This window comes from Castor canadensis, chromosome 5 (genome assembly GCF_047511655.1).
Source record: "Castor canadensis chromosome 5, mCasCan1.hap1v2, whole genome shotgun sequence".
Taxonomy (NCBI): Eukaryota; Metazoa; Chordata; class Mammalia; order Rodentia; family Castoridae; genus Castor; species Castor canadensis.
In genome coordinates, this window is record NC_133390.1 from 56,440,185 (window position 1) to 56,457,308 (window position 17,124).

General features: G+C 34.8%; 1 protein-coding gene across 14 annotated transcripts in view; it reads left to right on the forward strand.

Annotated features, from left to right (window-relative positions):
• Bbx (BBX high mobility group box domain containing) overlaps positions 1-17,124 on the forward strand; it is a 247,211-nt gene that overhangs the window by 148,122 nt on the left and 81,965 nt on the right. For all 14 annotated transcript variants that reach the window (XM_020182314.2, XM_020182315.2, XM_020182313.2 and 11 more), the window contains 3 exons: positions 1,597-1,767; positions 5,866-6,108; positions 15,413-15,608. In XM_020182314.2, coding sequence (XP_020037903.1) covers positions 1,606-1,767; positions 5,866-6,108; positions 15,413-15,608 — 601 coding nt within the window. In that variant the 5' untranslated portion in view covers positions 1,597-1,605. Of the gene's footprint in view, positions 1-1,596; positions 1,768-5,865; positions 6,109-15,412; positions 15,609-17,124 lie in introns of those variants that run through there.

The following is a 17,124-nucleotide window of genomic DNA, read 5'->3' on the forward strand; positions in this document are numbered from 1 at the left end:
TTGTTTGTGTTCTTGATGATAGCCATTCTAACAGGAGTGAGTTAGAATCTTAATGTAGTTTTGATTTACATTTCCTTTGTGGCCAGGGATGTTAAGCATTTCTTCATGTGTTTTTTAGCCATTTGGACATCATCCTTTGAAAAAGCTCTGTTCAGTTCATTTGCCTGTTCCTGTGTGTGTCATTGATTTTGAGGGGGAGTTTAGTTTTTTTTAATTCCCTGTATATTCTGGTTATTAATCCCTTGTCAGATATATAGCTGGCAAAAATTTTTTTCTCCCATTCTGTGGGCTGCATCTTCAGTCTGGTGACCATTTCTTTTGTGTGCAGAAGCTTTTTACTTTCATTTAGTCCCGTTTGTCAACCCTTTCTCTTGGTTGCTAAGCCATTTGTGTTCTATTTAGAAAGTCATTGCCCATGCCTATTAGTTTCAGTGTATTCCCTGCTCTTTCCTGCACTAACTTCAAAGTTTCAGGTCTGATATTAAGGTCCTTAACCCATTTTGAGTTGATACTTGTACAGGGTGATAGGCATGCATCTAGTTTAGTATCCCAGCAGATACTCAGTTTTCCCAGCAACATTTATTGAAAAGACTGTCTTTTCTCCATCATATGTTTTGGGTGCCTTTGTAAAAAAATCAGGTGGGTGTAGATATGTGGATTCATATCTATCTGGGTCTTCTATTCTTTTCCACTGATCGTCATGTCTGTTTTTAATATCAACTGAATGAGAAAAATCAGAAAAAAAAAGTTGAGAAAGGATGTATGAAGCTGCATGATGAGGAGGGTTTTATCATCAAGAATAACTTTTTAAAAATCATTTAAAAATAATTTAGAATTTGTATTGTTGTCTCGTACTAAATGACTATAATGTGTTATTCACAGAGTCCTTGAAGGCTATGCACAAGGTTTTTGAAAAATATATATCATCTTAAAATAGTTTTATTTCCAATCCAAACCATTTGATTCTTAGAAAGTATTCATTTTATTTGGTAATATTACAAGTACAGATTTATCTTAGTATAGAATGCAAAATTCACATAAAAATTATGGTAAAATAGGAGCTATCAGAAAATGCCTGGAGGGCTTCCTCCATGAGCCCTGTTACTTCTTTGGGAGGTATCTTTAACCATTCCTCAGGTGGGAAACTGAGAAACACTACCCTGAGTAAATATGAAGAGGTGAACATAGCTAGTAAGCATCCTGGGGAGTGGGGAATAAAGAAGAGTGGTAGAAGGAGTGAATTCAAGTATGACATATTTGGTATATTGTAAGACCCTTTTGTAAATGACACAGTGTACCCCTACCTAGCACAACAATAAAATTTTTTAAAATTTTGAAATTATGGCACAGAAGGAAGTAGATTTCATAAAAGAAAAATTTTATTAGCTTAATTTAGCCCACAAAAATGAATGCTTGATTGTGTACTTTGGATTCTCACTGAATCCAGTAAATGCTTGAGCTGATAGATAATTTAGTCTTTAAAATTATAATCTAATTAAAACTAAGAGCAAAAGAAACTAATTTTAATTAAATGTACCTTGATTTCTTTCTGTGATTGTCTGTCTCTTTGTGTCTCTCTCTTTTTCCTTACTACAGGCCATAGTAATGAAAGGGAGTAATAGAAATAAAGATCATTCAGCAGAAGGAGAAGGTGCTGGGAAACGACCAAAACGAAAGTGTCTTCAGTGGCATCCATTGCTAGCAAAGAAACTTCTTGACTTTTCAGAAGAGGAGGAAGAAGAGGAGGAAGAGGAAGACATTGATAAGGTAAGTCTTCCATTCGGTATAGAAATTTTGAGTATATTTAAGCACTAATAATACTCTCGAAAATATACTGAACATGTATGGAATGAAAGGTATGTTTCTGAAAGTCTGCATAACTTGAATTGTTTAACTCCTAAATTTACATTTTTATTGATTGCTCTTAAAGTACCAATCCTCCTACTAATTTAAACTGAAAGAGTCCCTTCTGAAGAAGTATTTCTGTCAACTAATGATTGGTAAGTAATATTGAAATGCATTGAAATATAGATGTTCGTAAAACTCAATGTGTTCCCCTAATAGCCACCCTGTTGTGCTTCTGGCCTCTTTACTTCCAGCCCAACACTGCCACCATCAGCTGCCTTACGTCTATTCTCTTGGTGTTCTTTGTGGTGGCCTTTCTAATGTCAGGTTGCACTCATCCCACCAAACATCTGTGGCCACTCAGTCTTCCACCTCTCTTTTTCTTGGAACACTTCCCTCATGCGTGAGCACTTGGCTCCAGGTCTTGACATAACAAATTTCTCCTCATTATTCAAGACTCAGGGACAGAACCTAATCATCTCTGAGTATCTCTCTTACCTAACTCATTCTAAGTCATAGTTTTCCCTTCATAGCACTTATCATTAATTCCCTTGTATTTAGTTGTATACTTGTCTTCTCAGACCAGAGGACTAGCCCAATAAAAACAGAGGCCTTACCTCTCTTGCTTTTCCTCTTTTGCCAGAACGAAGATTGGTGACTGACATGTAGTAGATATTGAATAAATGTATGCTGAATGAAAGAAGACTTAAATACATATTTCATGTCACTACAAATTTTATAAATAATACGTTTTAATATTTCTCAGGCCTTTGACATCCATCCAGCCTTTTATTCCTGGGTCTTTGGTAAATTCCTACTTTCAGGTTAACAGAAATTATAAACATTCTTCCTCATTCTTAGACATGATCTCTGGATACCCTTTGAAATCTGACCTTTCTACAGAGATATTAGAGTCTACCAGAAATTACCCCTTCATTTTCTTGTATGTTTCTGTGTCTCTACATATGTTCTCTCTATATATCTTGCCTTAGTCCTCTTTTCCTGTTGAAGCAAGTTTTATTCTTCTTTGTCTTACTCTGTTTTCTGCTACTATACCAGAATATCACACACTCAGCTCCTAGATGCTAGGAAGTCCAAGATCCAGGAACCATATTTAGTGATACATCATTGCACTTTGGAGGGCATCACATCAAAAAGATGCATGCTGCTGCTTTGCTTCATGAAGACAGAGACTTGTGTGCTAACTACTCTTTCTGTATCACTTGCGCATGGCAGGTGCCTAGGAAATAGTTGTTGAGTGAAGGATTAAAGTCATTAAATCCTCTCCTGTTTTCACTTCATGTTCTGTGGTGTCATCCATACCCACAATCTCTATACCTTCTCTCACTGATATCCAGATTGTTATTCCACAGACTTGGGTGACCCCAGAGCTTACCCATTAGCCACTAAAAATGCAGCCCATCCACAATGATTTTTTTTCTGATCCTCCCTGGTATCTATTTTCTGAAATTTGAAAAAAGTATTCTCTGTAGTGTGAAGAAACTTGTCACACAAATAGAGATACTTCCTTTTTGAACTTTTAAATCAAATTAGATCCCATCCACTCTTGGTTCTATCCATCATTAATATCTCTGTTCTTACCTCTCCATTTTTATTAATACTGCCTGGATTTCAGCTGTCTCGCTCTCTCTTTTTTTTTTTTTTTTTTTTTTGGCCTGGATAGCTGGAATGAACTTTTAACTGGGTTGTCTGGTTTTTTGTTTGCTTCTAGTTTTACTATTAAAATTCATGCTTTACACTATTAACAAAAATTCTTTCTTTAAATGCAAATCTCACAATGTTTTTCCCCTGATTAAAAAACCACTCCATTGCATCCAGCTTGTAGCTACAAGTGTTGATTTCTTACAAGTTTTAATAGACCCTTGGTGAAAGAAAAATAAATCCAGATAGTTTTTCATCTTTATTTTGCTGTTTATTCATGTATTTAGCCACTTACTTTTCAGTTAACTAATTTAATGAAATAGCTATAATTAGATAGTTAAACATTTTTAGCACCTATACTTGGCAAAATAGAATATGTTTTCCGTGGGTCCATACAATCTGTAGCCACTGGTCTATAGGATTAAATGCATGCTTTTTACCATGGCAGAGCATATTCTTCATAAAGTGGCCCATATTTTCTATAACCTTATTTCCCAAACCCTGTTTTGATCTTTCATGTTGATGTTCAAACAAACCTTCAAACCTTAATCACTGTTAGATCCCTCTATCTCCCCATTGACTACCTGACACATTCTGATCATCTTTCAGAATTTAGCTCAGACAACACCTTTTCTAGGGAGACTTTCTTGTGCTTCTTGTACTAATCATGTGTGCTTCATTACCTCATCCATTTCTTATTGCAGTCAGCACACTACTTTTTAACTTTCTTGTTTATATGTATTACTCTCTTCTCAAAGCAGTGTGATACTTTTTCCAACTTTTAGTTTCAGTTTTATAATTTTGTAATGGAATCACAAGTTATTCTTTCTGAAAGAAAAATAAAAGTTCTTGACTTACGTAATATATTATCATTCCTAATTTTTCCTTAGCTACTGAGTTTTTAAATGCCAAGTAAATATTCTTTGAAAATCAGTGATTAATTAATTACATAAATTTAAAAGTCTTTTTAAAATTAGGTTAAGCAAGTGATTTGTTCTAAAGTATCTACCTATGACAGTTGCCCAGTAGAGATTCTATAAAGGAGCATGGTTGCCTGTTGTTGTAGTTCTCAAAGTGTGCTACTTAGACCAGCAACATCAACATGCCCTGGGAGCTTGTTACAAATACAAATTCTCAGGGACCCCTCCAGACCTACAGAATCCAGAAACTCTAAGAACAGAACCTAGCAATCTGTGTTTTAACGGTATTCCCAGGGATTTCAGGGCACTCAAGTTTAAGAATTTCTGCCCTTTTACACAATGTAGACTAATGGCTATCTTGATTCTTCTTGATTTTAACTTTGTAAGAAAAAATTTTAAAGTAGTTTTAGTAAGCATCTTGCACTTATGGTTACATTGTTTCCAAGAAACATCACAGAATCATATTTTAGTCTTGGAAGATGTTTTATAATCCTAATATTTTCTGGGATTTGGTAATTTTCTGGGATTGTACTTTAAGAAATTTAATCTGGCAGCCATATGGTAAAAGTGTTATAAAGAAGATTACAAAGAGTAGGTCATAGACCAAAGTGGTATTGAGAATTACACAGATTCAGAGCTTTGTAGAACTACTTGAAAACCTTAAACAAATGATTAAACAAAGTACTTAGATAAAGAGAGGATTCAAAACTGATTTTGAAGGTTTAAGTATAGAGGAATTTATTCCTATTGCCATAACATTTCACTAGACAAGACAGCTTGATATTTACAAGCTTAAAGATATACCATGTGGTTCTTCTTTCAAATAATCATGGTAAATGTTTATTGTGATATTTTACAGTAGGAGGCTCCAGTTGTGATGAGTGCAGAAACATTGGGTAGTCTATACTAGCATTTTATTATCTACTTTCAATGATAAACATTTTTGTTTTACTATCTATAGGGAAGCACTTTCTAAAGAGGAGAAAGAGCTACTATTCATGGATTTTGTGTGGTTATTATTAGTCTTGAGACCCCATAAACTACAAATTAAGTTTACTCATTCATTTATCAGTCAGTTAAGTATTAATGTTGTACCAGACCATGGTTAGGCACTATGGTTATAAAGGCAGAAAAGGGACTTTTTTGTCCTCAAGAGGTTCACTGTTTAGTGAGAGAGAAAAAAATGTAAGCAATTATAACACAATGTAATATATGCTGTAATAGAGACATGCACAGGTTGCTATAGAAACTAAGCAGAATAGATCATAAGTTAGCTACCAAACTCCACTCATGGTTCTTGATTTAAAATAGTTTTTCAATTTGTTAGGTGTTCAAATGGAGCTCAAAAAAAAGTACAATTTGCAAACCATTAGTGATGGTTAAATCAGAATTGTTCAAGATATTTTAAAAACCTGGCTTTTGTTTTGGTTGGTAATAGGTTCAACTTCTTGGGGCTGATGGCCTAGAACAAGATGTTGATGAGACTGAAGATGATGAATCACCAGAACAGCGAGCCCGAAGACCTATGAATGCATTTCTTTTATTCTGCAAACGCCATCGCTCCCTTGTCCGTCAAGAACACCCAAGGCTTGATAACAGAGGTGCTACCAAGATACTAGCTGATTGGTGGGCTGTTCTCGACCCAAAGGAAAAGCAGAAATACACAGACATGGCCAAGGAGGTAAGTTATAAGGATTATGTGTTAGAGTGATAATGAGCTGTAATTCCCACTCAGTAGTGTGGAGCACCTGTTGAAAGTCTAGTAATGATAAGATAAATCCTAAATCCACAGTGTGAAGTGGAAACAAAAGAGCTTCCTTTCTTCATGCTTTTGTGTTCCAAGTCCTCCTTTGAAATGCTGGTAGAGTTGCCAAGAGCATTTATTACCAAGTTTTTTATTGTCTGTATTCCCATTGATGGATATAAGGGATTGATTTATTATGAATGGTTTACTATGAATGGTGATTTATTTATTATGATTGATGATATTTAAACTTTTGCTGTCAGAGAATGCCAATGGTAAGATGACAATTTTCAGTTACTCTATGTGGTATCATGGGAAAGAGTCTTTATCTAGTTCTGATGCCATACAGTTTTGTGATCATATGTGTAAGTCAATCTTTGATCTTGGTGTCTTTCTTTTTAATGTTACTAGAATGAGGAAGTTTGACAAAGATTTGTATGCCTCCTAGCTTTTTTGATTTTGTTATAAACACAATTATCAGAGGTCTGCTTTGATTTGTGTCGGTTCTGAAAGTAGTGTAACATGCATATTTAAAATCAATAAATGAGTGAATGGTGGTAGAACAGGATGTGCTGTGATGTGTGCATATGTGTAAACACTGTAGGCAGTAGTTGGTAAGAAACATTTCCATGCAGGAAGGATATTGAGAGGTAGGACATTATTAGTTCCAAAATGATACCAGTTACTAAATTTCTTCAAAAAGTATATACTGGTTCTATTTCTAAATTAATCTGGAATTAATGTAAGATCATCATGCATTGTGATGGGGTTTAGTAAGGAATAAGCAAAGCAGTATCATTATAGTTAAACCTAAAAGGAATTATTCTAACATTTTTTCAGAGTTGTATCTTGCAAAACCTCCCTCCACCAAAAAAAAAAAAAACATCTTGGCTTACAAACTCCTACCACTCCAAATATTTGCTTAACTTTTTGAAAAAATGAAAAGTGGAATAAAGTGTGTAGTTTCCAAATACTTTATTAGACATCTCAGTATGTGGAAAAATAATATTTTCAGTTGCTGTGATTTTATTGATTTTATTGATCATAGTTTTAATGATGTAACGGACAAAATAAAAGCTTATGAACTGTTCAGGAAAATTTGAATCCAGAGTAAATAAATGATTAGCATAGTTGCTTTGTAATTAATGACTTCACAAGGCTTTTGGGATTGACTGTTGTTAAAGGTAGAATTTTAACTATGTAGGGCATGTGGAGAATTTAAAAACCAATTACAATAACCTGCATGATTTTAAGTGTTTCAGTAGATTTCCACTAGCACAACAGTAATTAATAAAACTTTCTCATTATACAACATTATATCCTTTCATAGTCATACTTATAAGATAAAATAAACAATTATCTCTGAAACCTCACAGGGAGGTGCCTAAGCTATCTGTAATTAAATTCTGGAGTTTATTTTTGTATTGCTGGGGTTTTTTTTCTTTTTTTCTTTTTCTTTTTCTTTTTTGCAATGACATGCAGCAAGCATATCTTCTTCCACCACTCAATATTGTTTTCCTTTTCTTAAATACAGCCAATTTACAAACCCAATAGGTGACCACTTTTAAGAGGAAGAAATATTTTTGCACAGGAAATCTCTTACTAATTACTTAATTAGTTTCACAATATTTGCCATAGTTTTGCTATAATGAAACCTATTAAGAAGGCCCCCTGCAACCTGAAAGTGAAAACCATAATGTCCCACATTGCAGCTTGCCTTGTACATAGCTACTCTTAGGAAAGGTTGCAAAGTTTAAAAAATTTGGCTACTTTCAAAGTTACTATGCAGTTGATCTCTAGTCATGATTCTTACTTGTATCCATTTACTAAATCTTTTCACAATTATATTAAAGTGCATGTAATTGTGGTTGTGCCTTTTGTGTTAATATTGCAACCTTAATTTAAATGTTCAGTGAACCAGTACTTTCTAAGTGGTTTCATTGTACCAGGTTCTATGGTAGTTACTGGTGATTTAAGGCCAGTGATAAATACGGTATCTATTCTTCTCAAGCTCCTCACCACTGTTGTTCTTAAACTCTGTTTTAAATCTTTTAATTTTAAATGTTCTTTCAGCATAGTGCATACGTGCATGCTTGCTTGTGTTCCCGTTATTAGTTGAATGTTGAATGAGAAATATAGTTGTGCATCACTTAACAACAGGGGATACATTCTAAGAAATGTCTGATTAGGAAATTTGGTCACTGCACAAGCATCATAGTATACTTACATAAACAGACATTTACTGTATTAGTAGGCAATATAATCTTAAGAGATCACTGTTGTATATGTGGTCTGTAGTTATTTGACCAAAGCATTGTTATGTAACTGTTCCTTTCTCTTTTTGATTTCCAAAGAAGCATATTTAAAAATGAGTAATAATTAAAATAACTTTGGAGAGATTCTTTTGTATATCTATTAGTTCCTGAAAATTGACCCTTAACTCTTCCCTTACTACTGATTGTCTTATATTAGTTCATTTGATAAGGGAAGTACCCATTCTAGGGCTTACTGTAATTTTCCTAAGTAATTGCATGGTACTAATTTGATTTTTTGGAGGAAAAAACCTGGTTAAAAGAGGGTTTCAAGTTTCCTGATGAATTTTATTAGAGTAATAATTATTCGTAAGTAATCTAAAATATTCTATCCTAGGGCTGGCAGAGTGGCTCAAGTGGTAGACCACCTGCCAAGCAAGTGTGAGGCCCTGAGTTCAAACCCCAGTGCCAATCAATCAATCAATCAATCTGTAAATAAATAAATAAATAAATAAATAAATACTATCCTTGGGTTATAATATGGGTTTTTTCTTAAATTCAGCAGTGTGCAAGGTAGTGCAGTGTTGGAGACATTTACAGGTTCTGATTTGTCAATGTGTGGACTGCCTGTTAGGAGGCACAGAAGCAGTTTTACCTTTTCTTTTAATATCTGTACATATGTACTCTTACAAATATAGAAATATAAATTTCTATATTCTTGCTTATGGTGTTGCTGGAGCTTACCACTTGTCACTTAAACTAATGATCATAATTAATGAACTGACCTTAAATTTAAAGAATCATGCAACTTTCATTTAGAACAGTTAGTGCAAAGAGGAGGGGAGGAGCTGGAAAGTTTAGACAATTCCAATGACCTTTATGATATTTTTTATCTCTTAAGATCAGAAGCATAAGACAGCATGCATATATTTATCGATTAGTTGGTTCATTCGTTGCTTGATGTTTCAAGTAAATGCAAACATGTACAATAAGTTATGATTATCTCTCTTCTTACATAAGACTCAGAGATGTTTGTATCTTGATCAGGTATATGTTTATTGAACAAATGGTGGATCTGGGATACTCCTTTCTATTTGACTTTAGAACCTTTTAAATATGTCTTTATCCTATCTACTTCAGATAAGTAGATTTGGGTAAGTACTTCAAGGATGGTAATGATAAAAGGTCATGAGTCTTATGGGAAGAGTCGGCTTGTGCTGGGGTAGGAGGGGAGAGGCAGGTGGGATCAGAAAGTCTTTATAAAGTCCTTGGTTTTGGTACAAGATTCAGAGAGAAAGACATGGCTAAGAATAGATATGGGGAAGTGAGATCATTTTTAGGAACCAGAAAGGTTGTTTCTTTGTTGTTGCTGTATTTTTTTTTAACCTGGAACCTAGCCTAGGTTAGTGTAAGAGAGTCACAGGAGATGATAATATAAAGGCAAATAAGACAATAATTATAAGAAATCAAGCTGTAAAGCTTGAAAGTTTAGTTATGTCAATAAAATAAAACTTGAAGGGAAAACCATACTAGTTCTTTGTAAATGTTGTTATCTGTTGTCAATACTCAAGGAAATATCATTACCATAGCTCTGTGGAATTTTAATTAGTACTTATTTTATATTTCTTCAAGACAAAATTAATCTGTTTGTGATTATTTATAGCTCAGTTAATTTTGTAAAGTTCACTTATTCCCTTGTTGTTGCCTTAAAAATGGACTCTCCTCCAAAGAAGTTACCCTTTCATTTCTCATGAGTTGTAATCTATTAACATTTGCACTGTTTGAAAAAATGCAAATTCTTACTTACTATAAACTGTTTTGTTAGAAAAAAGTTTAAAGAATTTAAGGACATTATTAAACCAAAGTAAACCTATTTTTAAGAAAACGTAAGCATTTCACAATTCCAATTTTTAATATATGAATTACACATCTTCCTTATCATTGAATACATTTTCAGAAAGGATCTTTGCCAGATACTTTTTTCACCCAATCCCCTAAAAAGTAACAAAATTAAAATTTTTAAAGAAATTCTTAAAAGGGCGGAACAGATTCTGCCTGAAAGTGAGGAGGGGCAGGGAAGAGAGGGAGGGATGGGGATGGGGAGGAGAAATGGCCCAAACAATGTATGCACATAAGAATAAACGAGAAAAAAAATAAAATAAAATCAATTAAGATGCAAAAAAAAAATACTAACTTTTGGTTTTCTAAAAAATGAATAGAAACGGATTAAACTGGCTTTTCTCCTAATTACCCAAATTACTAAGTAAAACTGTAACTTAAAAATTTATATATGAGGGCTGGAGGTATGGCTCAAGCAGAAGAGTGCCTGCCTAGCAAGCTCAAGGTCCTGAGTTCAAACCCCAGTATCATTCCCCCCCAAAAAAATACGTATGTATAAAAATGGAACTACTGTTGCCACACTAATTCTCACCCTTATACCATTTAACTAGCCATATCAGTAGCTCTGTTTCACAACAGAGCAACCAAACAATTCCCTAGTTACAACATTGAGGTCACTTTTTTAAGTGTATAATTCCTGTTTGGAGTAGTTTTACTACAAAAGTATTTCAGGTTAATGTATAACTTAAAAATATCTTTATTCAGTCAAAACCATAAATTTAATTAAGTGTTGTATCATGTGAAACAGTATAATTAGTTTTCTTCCTTTTCAAAATAGCAAGAACAACTCATGTCAGAGTATATTGAGTCATATTATCTCAATGATAAGTTCTAAATTTCAGTGAAGGAAAAGTCCTCAAAGTAAGGAAGTACAGAGTAGTGCCACTTTTCAAATCTCTCCCTTGTGTAATGTGATTTCTGCTTGCCAATGGGAAGGAATAGAAGTGTCTCCAATCTAAGCTGTTCTAGGGGTTCATTTTGTAAAATAAAATACAACTCTTTAAAAAATCAGATAATTTGTTATGTTGTCACTTAAACTTTTTGTAGATTTTATTTCATTGTAGTATTTTAGGGCTGGGGGTGTGGCTCAAGTGGTGGAGTATCTGCATACCAAGCCCAAGGCCCTGAGTTCAAACCCCACTACTGCTAAACAACAACAACAAAAAGAACAACATTGTAGTATTTTACATACTTGCACCACAGTTACCTGTTTTCAGTTACACAGCCGTTTTCAGCATCCCTTTTTAATTGAATTTCAGTAGTGTTGCCATTCTCTTTGACTCTGTTTAAATAATCTAAACTATAATAGTTAGAAATACTAGCGGACTTTTAGATAGTACCCCATCCCAAGTTAAAAATAAATAGTTGGAGAAAATCTTTCATGTATATTACAGTCTTATGTAGATCAGATTTCCATTTGTGTAAATGATCTGGAAAGCATTTAATGTTGAGACCCCATTTTAAGCAATTGCATAATAGATAATTGTCTTTTGTTATATAATAACTCCATTGTCAAATATAAAGGAGGCAAAATACTATGATAAAGGGTGTATATTTAATGACAGTCTTGAATATCAATAGACTCAGTGACTGAAATACTAGTTTATTATTATTGCTAATGAAATGCAGTGGTGGTTAGGGTCTAACAGAAGGGAGCAAACATTACTAATTGCCTTGTATCAAGAACTATATCTGTAAAGTAGATCTCATTTAGATCTTTTAATTGGTGGAAATTTGCAGAAAGAAATTGGAGGCTGTGAGGTAAATTTTTAATGGGGAATTTGAAAAGTCAGTATTTTAGCAAGAGCCTAATTATCTGTTAGAGTCTTTCATTGAAGTCTTAGTGCCTGTGATTTGTGTTCTTAGAAGGTAAATGAGCTTCCCTTTCCATCTCTAGCATGAACAGCCTGGTCCTGAATGTCTAGATTAGGTGGGGCTTACTCTTTGACCCTTTCAGTCCTATGATGATGAATTTTTCCCACATGGTCAACCTGTATGGTAACAATTACCTGTTTTAGACTATAAACAAAATCTCTGCCATTTTTCTTTACCCAGCTTATTTGTAATCCTTTTTCTAATAACCTCACCACAACAAATGATTAAACCTTTCTATTGTCTCTTATAGCTGAATCAGGGCAAGTGATTGATGAGGTACCCAATTCTGAGGACAGATAGGCATCCTCACACTTTGAGTCCACTCCTGCTTCTGCCTTGCTTGGTACTCATACATTGGTTGTGATGACCTGCATGTTTTCACTTGAAATTATGACATTTCCATCTAACTTTAAACCCCTAAGGAGTTTCTCTGCCTCCCACATCCTTAATCCTTCTATTCAATATATACCTGATTGGAGGGCTAGGGTACTTGGTGGTGAAGTACATGCTTAGCATGTATGAATTCCAAGGACCAATCTCTAGTACCAACAAATAAATAAACACACACATGCACACACATATTATATATATTTGATTGAATAAATATTCAATCAATGAACATTTATTGTATTTATGTATTGAGTTTAAAAATCTGGAAGATTAATATTGTCGTACAATTTCCATGTAGTAAATTCCCAGTTATCATTTTCTATAAAACCCTTCATGTTCCAAACTTTTCTCATGCCTTTTGTTTTCCATTCATAGGTAGATTCTCCTTTTACATACCTATTGCAAGACCATTTTTTCATGCCTAAGTCAGAGCAAGTCTTATAGACATATGTAAAAAGAAATAATATATTTGTGTACTGAATTTTGAATTGTAAGCATTATGAAGGGGACTCTATTTTATCCTCTTTCTTGGCCCCATTGTCCAATAAGAATCTGTCATCTAGTCAGTACTCACAAAGTATTTTCAGTGAAGGTGGGTGGAATATATACAAGAGAAAGAAATTGTGGTGTGATTGTCACTGCTTCATGTTGTCTTTAACACCAGCTCTCCATTATAAATTAGTTTAAGCTGACTGGCCCTATTATCATCAACTATGCTTCAAAAAAAGTGATGATGACAATAATTCATTTTTCAGGATGACAGTATTAACATTTCCATTTCACTTATTGATTTTTACTGAAGCAGATTACTAAATGATTCTTAGCAAAAGAGCTGTCTAGCAGATGAACATGGGAATGGGAAGCAAAGGAGAGGACACCTAGAAACAAGAAATTTGAGTGCTAGTGAGATCGTCCAGCATCTGTCACAATTGTGACTTTCTTCTTTACAAATTAAACTACTGAAAAAGGATAATTTTATTTCTCGTGACAAATATCTTAATAAATTCGCTTGAAAGTCTTCTGTCACCTTGTAGAATAGTGACCTTTGTCCAGATGACTGTCTGACAAACCTAGTCCATGTGCATTTTCCTGGAGCACAATAACAATGTATGTGGTACTTCCATTTTCACCTCTCCCTGCCATTTGTCATGTTTTGTGTCCAGACAGCAGGCAAGACTGTTTGCCTCAGCTTAATATGTAAATCTACCATGCAGATGAATACACTGTGGTAGTGTATGTCTCATGTCACATTTGATGTTTCCACATACATTCTGCTGTGCAATGGTAAATTCCAGTTTGGTTTTACCCTTGTGACCCATTTTTGTTATTTTTGTAAAAGTTGGAGTATAAGAGTTTTTTGTGCTTATCTTTTCATGTGTATATATATACACACATAAATTTACATCTTATAGGTAAAAAACTACTCAGAAGATTTCAGTTGAGATAACCTTGGGATGATTATAAGACATAGATTATTATCTGTATAATTCAAAATGAAATGGTGGGAAAAGTTTATTTAGATTGCATATTGTTTCCTTATAGCAAGATTAAAGGGACCTTCTTTTCCTGTTGGGTTAAATTAAAAGCTATTTGGAGCACTGGCCATTTTTAAAGGCAAACTTTGACATTGAAAGAATTATGTTAATTTAATAAAATATCTAATAATAATAGTTGAAGACTACATGGAAAACACATTTTTATCAGATAACCTAAATTTAGGCAGCATATAACGAATGTCAATTGAAAAATATCATTTAATGTTACTGTCATGAGAGGAGAAAGAGGTAACATGAATTGGGAGAAAGGATAACAGAAGGAGCCTCAGAACAAAATGAAAGAAAAAGAAAGGTGTTGTCAGTGAAGGTCGAAACCTCCAAGGAAGATATAAAGTTTGTGGTGGATTAATTGCAGCATGACACATCAGAGTCCTTAAAACTTGTTCATATGTGAACCATGTGTGCTCGCTACAAAACATTGGCAGGTATGGAATTGAGACTGAGAAAAGTTAAGCAACTTACTTAATGTCTACAGCTGGCTAAAGCAGAGGTACATTTTGAACCCAGGTCATCACACTGCATCCAGTGTTCTTTCTTTTACATGGCTTTTTTTCAAATTACCAAAAAGCTGTATGTCATTGGCCTACTTTCCCCCTTCTCCCACTCTTGATCTCGGCTCCTTTATCTCACAATTGAGTATTTTTCTATGTTAAATTTGCCTGCATATGTCTTACTTACACATAAAAGCAGAGACTTACTTTTTAAAACCGTACTTGCCATATTAAGTGAAGCAATGGGTAGAATCTGGTTCCTGGAATTGATATTGACTCACACTCTGTAATGTGTACCTGAAACCTACTCTGAAATAGGTGCTTTGCCATGCACCATTCTTGATAATAGCCATAGGCGTTGGTGGTCAGCTTATGTACTCAAGTTTGAAGCCCGGAAAGGTCACTTTTCTGGCCTTGGTCACTGTTGCCTCATATGGAAAGTGCTCTATCTCTAGAGTCCTCAACTCTATTATAAACAGCTCCATCTGCTTCCAACAGTAGACAGCTTTTTGGAAAGTAAAATATATTGGGGAATAAAAGATACAAAGTACCCAACCTCTGTGATTTTAGTACCACAAATGGACCTTCCAGTAGACAACTCCATGTCCTTATCTCTGGAGCTATTGATGAGATTATTATTTTTACTATGAGGAAAGCCACAGAAATTGCTGCAAATGTTTTTCTCACTCCTTATCTAAATGGGAGAATAGGGTGAAGGCCATTCAAATTGTTTTCAATCTGTATATTGATTAAAATCTATCTGTTCTTTTATTTATAGTATAAAGACGCATTTATGAAAGCAAATCCTGGCTACAAATGGTGTCCTACCACAAACAAGCCTGTAAAATCACAAACACCTGCTGTCAATCCACGAAAGAAACTTTGGGCCTTCCCATCTGAGTCTTCAAGAGATTTGCCAAGCCCCAAGAAAGCAAAGACTGAAGAAATGCCTCAACTTAACTTTGGAATGGCCGGTGAGTTTAGACACTATTTTCATCTATTTTTTTAAGGACAGAGCAATATATTTAGTCACTATTTTTAACTAATCACAGAATTGGGAGGAGCAAAATTTACAAACAATGACAAGCTGTGTTTTAAACCCAGGTCATCACACTCTGCATCCAGTGCTGTTTCCTATACCTGACCCTATCTTTAACCTAAAGGTTGTGTATCCATTGCCCTACCTTGTTTCCCTTCTCCCACTCTTTTTTTTTTTCTCTTTATTCATATATTCACATGTACATACATTGTTTGGGTCACTTCTCCCCTGCCCCCACACCCCCCTCAGTTCTAGGCAGAACCTGTTCTGCCCTTTTCTCCAATTTTGTTGAAGAGAAGACATAAGCAATAATAAGAAAAAGTGTTTTTTCTAGTTGAGATAAGGATAGCTATACAGAGAGATTCCTAGCATTGCTTCAATGCACAAGTATATTACAACCTGAATTGATTATTTTCTACCTGACCTCTTCACTACTCCCTGGTCACCTTCCCATATTGACTTCTGTCACTTTAAGGTTATTGTATTAGCTCCTCTTCAGTGGGGACATCAAACACTTTCAAGTTTTGGGTTTGCTACCTATTCCCTTTCCTCCCATATGTGCTCTCCTCTTGTCATGTGACCCAAGTCCAACAACATTACTGCCTTTGCCCTAGATCTAAAGTCTGCATATGAGGGAAAACATACGAGTTTTGGTCTTCTGAGCCTGACTAACCTCACTCAGAATGATGTTCTCCAGTTCCATCTGTTTACTTGTGAATGATAAGATTTCATTCTTCTTTATGGCAGAGTAAAATTCCATTGTATATAAATACCACATTTTCTTAATCCATTCGTCAGGGCTGGGGCATCTTGGCTGTTTCCATAACTTGGCTGTTGTGAACAGTGCTGCAATAAACATGGGTGTGCAGGTGCCTCTGGGGTAACCTGAGTCTCATTCCCTTGGGTATATCCCCAGGAGTGGGATTGTTGGATCATATGGCAGATCTATGTTTAGTTTTTTAAGAAGCCTCCATATTGTTTTCCAGAGTGGTTGCACTAGCTTGCATTCCCACCAGCAGTATATGAGGGTTCCTTTTCCCCACATCCTCACCAACATTTGTTGTTGGTGGTGGTTTCGGTAGTAGCTATTCTAACAGGGGTGTGATGGAATCTTAGTGTGGTTTTAATTTACATTTCCTTTATGGCCAGAGATGGTAAGCATATTTTCATGTGTGTTTGACCATTTAAATTTCTTCTTTTGAGAAACTTCTGTTTAGTTCAGTTGCCCATTTCGTTACTGGTTCATTGATTTTGGGAGAATTTAGTTTTTTGAGCACCCTGTCTTTTCAGGTTATCAGTCCTTTGTCTGATGTTGAAGCTGGCAAATGTTTTCTCCACTTTGTGGGTAGTGTCTTCCGTTCAGAGACCATTTCTTTTCTTGTGCAGAAGCTTTTTAATTTTATGTAGTCCCATTTGTCCATCCTTTTGCTTAGTTACTGAGCTGATGGGGT